We start from the raw sequence: 6000 nt of genomic DNA, 5'->3' as shown, positions 1-6000 counted from the left end.
GGGTTTTAGTCACGTAGCATCTGTCAAAACCTAGGTGAAAAGTAGCCAGGGACTATCAAGCCATGAACAGGCATTAACAGGTGGTTATAATTAGCCCGCAGCTAGCTCCTGTCAGGCTGGCTGGTGGAGGAGGGAGGCAGGGCCAGGAGGGAGGGGGCTGAGAGGAGGGCCAGGAGGGTAACGGTACACTACTAAGGGAGCTCTGGTTACACTGTGACCTGCAGGCCTGGCATTCTATCCCTCTCCTCTACCTTCTTACGTAGGCCACCCACAGCACCTTACAGATCCCTGGTTTATCCAGCAGCTTTCCCACCCACTTCCGCTGCCTACTGCACCTCCATTCACATGCCAGGAAAGAGAGACACTTTCAATGAAAGAGATGAAAAAGGAGAGGACATTTTGTCATTTCTCAGTCACTATTATATGCTCTGTTTGATCTAAACGTCGATTATACACCCGTGGCAAAGGCATTATTGTTCAACATGTAATATGACCTGTCAAATCAGATATTACCTATCAAGTATGAACATAAATGTTATGAATGACTATTTCTCTCGCTCTTTCTTTCTCTCTTCTCCGTCTTTCTCTCTGTTGCAGGAGCTAGAGAAGTCAGCAGCCCCTGAGGCCTCCTCCTTTCTGAAGCCTCGCTCTGGCAGCGTCGCGTATGAATGCAGAGTACGCCGCGGCAACGAGCACCGCTCACTCACTCAGCCAATCACCTGTGAGGAGATGGTGGTGGCCACCAGGTGAGCAGGGTCAAGGGTCACACCTCGGTGGTCAATGTACACGGATATATTGTATCTGTTGGGAATGAGGTGTTGGCATACCGTATGCAAAAAAACATTAGCCTCTCACACATTAAAATTCCTTGCCCAGTGGGTTGTGGAATCCACATGGAAGGCATGTCATGAGATCATAACTGATTATAGTGATATGGTTTATAGTATATGGTTTATGTATAGCATTCTAGATAATGCATTTTGGTATGGTACCGCTTAGGTCAAAACTCCCCTAAAGAGGGGACTAGCGTGCATTTGGTACCGCTTCCGACCGACATTTTCACTTATGAATCAATGTGTGGACACCGTAGATCGAAATGGCTTGCATTCAGCAATAGCCCTAGTTCTCTTCCGCCTGTGTGACTCAGGCTGTGAAATCTTACACCACTTGAAGCTGGGATGTCCCACCTACCATTTCATTCGCTCTTCCGACTGTCCATCAACTCCTGGCTGAACGCATCACAGCCACTGACAAAGCACATGCCTGCAATCCTTTAGATCCTAGCGCAGCAGGAGAGCGTGGGTTCGTCGCTCTAGCACATTAGGATATCGATATATATTTGTCATATATGGACATAGATGGACATTTCATAACGAGTTCAGGAAGCCAAGCTAGAGCCCTGTGCGATGTTCAGAAGGGTGGGGGCAGAGGTTTTAATCAAGAGAGACCTTAAGAAGATCTGCCAAATTTTTCTAACTAAACATACAAATATGTATTTTACAGATACAAGGAAGGTGAAATCTTATAGTTAGTCATTTTATAATTTGACTGTACTATATTTAAAAAGCCTTTCAAGTCTTATTCATACAGTTTTGTTGAATAGAAAATACATGATATAAAATCATATAAAATATTTGTATCATATTTGTACTGTGTTCTTGAGCTTGACATCCTGTCTGGTTAACTACAGGTAGCCTATTGGTTAGAGTGGTGTGCCAGTAACCGAAAGGTTGCTGGACCAAATCCCCGAGCTGACGAGGTAAAAATCTGTCATTCTGCCCCTGAACAAGGCATTTAACACACTCTTCCCCAGTAGGCTGTTATTGTAAATAAGAATGTGTTCTTAACTGACTTGCCTGGTTAAATATAAAAAGTTAAATGATGTGACCTTTGCTGAGTTGGACAGAGAGATTCCTACCCCTAGTTAGAACAGGGAGCAGTCAGAGAGGAGGCTAAAACCCTGATTTACTGCATGCATTAAAAACACCTCACATTGTGTTTCTGTCAATCCACATTTGAATTAACAGGGCTGTTTCTCTGTTTTAACTATTCATCCATGACTTCCATTCACCACCTTCTCCTACCTATCTACCCCATGTCCCAGCAGCACCCCCCAGCCAGCAGAGTCAGGCGAGGCCCAGGCTGTGCAGGCCGAGGCGGAGGCGGTGGAGGACGATGAGAACAATAAGCTGACTATGAGTGAGAAGCTGGCTCTGTTTAACAAGCTGTCCCTGCCAGGGAGCCAGGGGGACGCCTCTCCTGATGCCCCCTCAGAGAGACGCAGGCAGAAGGGGGCACGCTACCGCACACAGCCCATCACAGTGGAGGAGGTCAGCCTGGTGAGTGGGAGTGGGACCAAGACATCCTCAGAGGAATGGAAGAGGGAGTATTAGAGATGATTGGCAATTGCGTGTGTGTCATTCTTTAACTGAGAAATGTGGATTGTGACACAGGTGAGTGTGTGTATGAGTGCGAGTGTGAGTGAGTGTGTGTATGTGTATGTGTTTGTGTGTGTGTGTGTGTGTATACTGGATGTTGACGTGAACATGAGGGAGTGAGTAAGTGTATGTGTACACCGAATTGAATGTCACACTGTGCCTCTAACTGTTGTGAGAACTGGATTGATCAATGGTTTTATTTGATCAGTATCAAGCCAATATCGACCATAACACTGTCCAGAGGGTAACACTACACTCGCGTCCAATTCAATCACACTAAAATTAGACAGGTCCAAATTGATGACTCAGAAATATGTAGTAACCTCTTCTTCTTATAGTTTTCATACTAATTTACACTATTGTGATCAGTAGAATCTATAATCTCCATGTCTCTGACAGTATTCTCTTCGCTTTGTCCTCCCTCAGCTCCAGAAAGGCCCCATCCAACTGCCCCCGCTGCGCCTGTCCCCCACCCTCTCCGACCGGCAGCAGGAGCAGTCCATCAATCTGAGGCCCAGCGAGGTGCGTCAGGCCCAGCCTCGACCCGGGGCCGACGTGGAGCCTACCACAGGACCTGACCCGTCCCAGCAGGGCCTGCAGCAGCGCAGGGACTCTGAGCCAAGAGAGATCAGAGGCATCCTGAGGAAGAGCGCCTCTGGAGGACCAGTATGGGACCGAGACAGAGACACTATGTGGGAGAACAGACAGCAGGACCAGAACGGAGGAGGTGAGAGGGGCAACGAGGTGGAGGAGAGGAGGGCAGAAAGACATGATAATGTACCAGTGCCTTGTAGAGAGAGACCAGCCTCCTCTGCCCCCTGGAGACAGAGGAACAGGAACAGGAGGGAGACGGTGGCCGTGTGTGGCCCAGCCAGTCACCCCCAGGAGGAGAGGCCTTCCCTGGCTGAACAGAGAAAGCAGATGGACCCCCCTGGGAACACCTCTGGGAGAGACAGGTACACAACTAACACAGAGCCAACATGCAGGCCTTTTAAATGATGTGTTTGTGTGTGAACGTTGAGGGAACGTTGTGACCCTGAGCGTGTATTGACATTTGTGTGCTACAGGAGGGATCTCTATTGCTGAGTGTCATGGAAGGTTTGTCTTTGTGTTTTTAGGTGTGTATGTGTGTGTGTGTGTGTGATTGCGAGCATGTGTGCGAGCAAGCATGAGCACGAGAGAGAGATTTGCATGGCTATTCTTTAGACCTCCCCTCTGCCTCTGTGCAGGCTGTCAGATGCTTCCAGGGAGGAGGAAGAGGAGGAGAGGGGGGGCAGGGTGAGAAGAGACACTCCTCCCAGACAACACGTCCAGGTGACCTTGGCGGACCAGAGGAAGGTAAGACAAGCGGCCATCTTACTGGACCTCGCTTTAGTCTAAACACACAGACACACCTCAGTCAGAGCAGGCAGCTACTGGGAATGGTGGGCAGTGGATAGATGCTGACATCACTGTTTTGCATTGGAAATCTCACACGGACTGAGCTCATGTGTTTTGGAGCCAGTTGGTTGGCTGTTTATAGTTGATTTGGGTCTGCACTTGTGTTTAGCATTTTGAATATGTTGGCTCAGAATTACAGTGGGGCAAATCCAGTCTTAGCCTGGAAAGCAGAGCAGCGGACAGCTGTGGACATATCATTCTCAGTCAGATAGATAGATAGATAGATCCACAGGAGGCTCCCAGACAATCCCTAGTCCCCAGGGTCTGTGATACTATGGCTTGGCCCCACTGTAACACTCCACACCAGCCCAGCCCAGAGTAAAGGCCCTGGCTTCCACTTGTAATCTCTAATCCTCTGGGTGGCTGTCTGGAACCAGTGGGCTTAGTGTAACCTGTCAGTCAGGGAAAGAGGGGAGGATGAGGGTCACCAGGGGGATAGATCACAGGGGAGATGGCCTGGATTTGGGAAGCATTTTAAAAGAGGGAATGCTGTCCGCACACTGCCCAGAAATTATATCGAAATAGTATATTTATTTAGAATAAGGTGAAAAAGTAAAAAGGTGTGGAGTGCGTGGCCAGGTAGGAGGAGTTAGTTAGCTGTCCTTTCTGTTCTTGAAGGTAGAACAGATATGTTGTGTAGGCTGGTTCAGAAAGCAGAGTGCTTAATATGAGAGTTTGTTAAAGTTTTGCCATTCCACTGAAACCAAAAGAGCATCATAACATCATAGCACCTCTACACCAGCCCCATACCTTAATATGGTTTGTGTTTAATATCATAGCACCTCTACACCAGCCCGATACCTTACTATGGTATGTGTTCAGTATCATAGTACCTCTACACCAGCCCCATATCTTACTATGGTTTGTGTTTAACATCATAGCACCTTTACACCAGCCCGATACCTTACTATGGTATGTGTTCAGTATCATAGCACCTCTACACCAGCCCCATATCTTACTATGGTATGTGTTTAACATCATAGCACCTTTACACCAGCCCTATATCTTACTATGGTTTGTGTTTAATATCATAGCACCTCTACACCAGCCTCATATCGTACTATGGTTTGTGTTTAATATCGTAGCACCTCTACACCAGCCTCATATCGTACTATGGTTTGTGTTTAACATCATAGTACCTCTACACCAGCCTCATATCGTACTATGGTTTGTGTTTAACATCATAGCACCTCTACACCAGCCTCATATCGTACTATGGTTTGTGTTTAACATCATAGTACCTCTACACCAGCCTCATATCGTACTATGGTTTGTGTTTAACATCATAGTACCTCTACACCAGCCTCATATCGTACTATGGTTTGTGTTTAACATCATAGTACCTCTACACCAGCCTCATATCGTACTATGGTTTGTGTTTAACATCATAGTACCTCTACACCAGCCTCATATCGTACTATGGTTTGTGTTTAATATCGTAGCACCTCTACACCAGCCCCATACCTTACTATGGTATGTGTTTAACATCATAGCACCTCTACACCAGCCCTATACCTTACTATGTATTCAATCACTGAGAGCTACCTTGCTTTACTTAGATATGGGTGCAGCTTCTACGGGTGCTAATGCCCAGGAATGGGCTGAATGGCTCTGAATGACATGGAATGATAACAGATAGACTGAGAGGCTTCCATGAACACCCTCTTGACCCCATTAGGCCCCCTTAGCTGGACAGTGTTGACAGTTCTCTGGGTTGTGTGTGTGTGTGTGTGTGTGTGTGAGAGCTCTCTATACATTTTCTCATCACTCTTCACCCTCTCTTTCTCCTGTTTGCCATCTCTTTTCACCTGCTCGCTCCTCTCACACTCTTTTTGTCTTGGCTTTCCTGACTACACCCCCTCGCTGCTCCTGTAGGAAGGCAATGAGATCTCCCATGATGCACCAGTCGTCAACCCTCAGTGCTGGGTAAGCGGAGTGCTGGCTCTGTGGCACCCGATTCCCTACATAGTGCACCCTATTGCCTACCAACCTTTGTGTTTAGTTATTTGAACCTAACTTATTACCCTGCTTTGTTGACTATGCTGCTAGTCCAAATCATATCAAATCTATTCTATTCTGTTCTACCCAATCCGGGGCTTATTCCTTTATCCTCCTCCCCTCC

The 6000-nt window shown here is 47.1% G+C and overlaps 1 protein-coding gene across 1 annotated transcript in view; it reads left to right on the top strand.

Moving 5' to 3' along the window:
• Positions 1–729: 729 nt before the first annotated feature.
• Positions 730–6000, top strand: part of LOC120043994 (supervillin-like) — a 19954-nt gene continuing 14683 nt past the window's right edge. Inside the window, exons 1-4 of the mRNA XM_038988586.1 lie at positions 730–746; positions 2105–2339; positions 2865–3394; positions 3668–3776. Of these exons, the coding sequence (XP_038844514.1) occupies positions 730–746; positions 2105–2339; positions 2865–3394; positions 3668–3776 (891 nt within the window). The remainder of the gene's footprint in view (positions 747–2104; positions 2340–2864; positions 3395–3667; positions 3777–6000) is intronic.

Source organism: Salvelinus namaycush, chromosome 3 (genome assembly GCF_016432855.1).
Source record: "Salvelinus namaycush isolate Seneca chromosome 3, SaNama_1.0, whole genome shotgun sequence".
Lineage (NCBI taxonomy): Eukaryota > Metazoa > Chordata > Actinopteri > Salmoniformes > Salmonidae > Salvelinus > Salvelinus namaycush.
The sequence above is the reverse complement of the archived record's forward strand: the minus strand, read 5'-3'. Positions and strand labels throughout refer to the sequence as shown.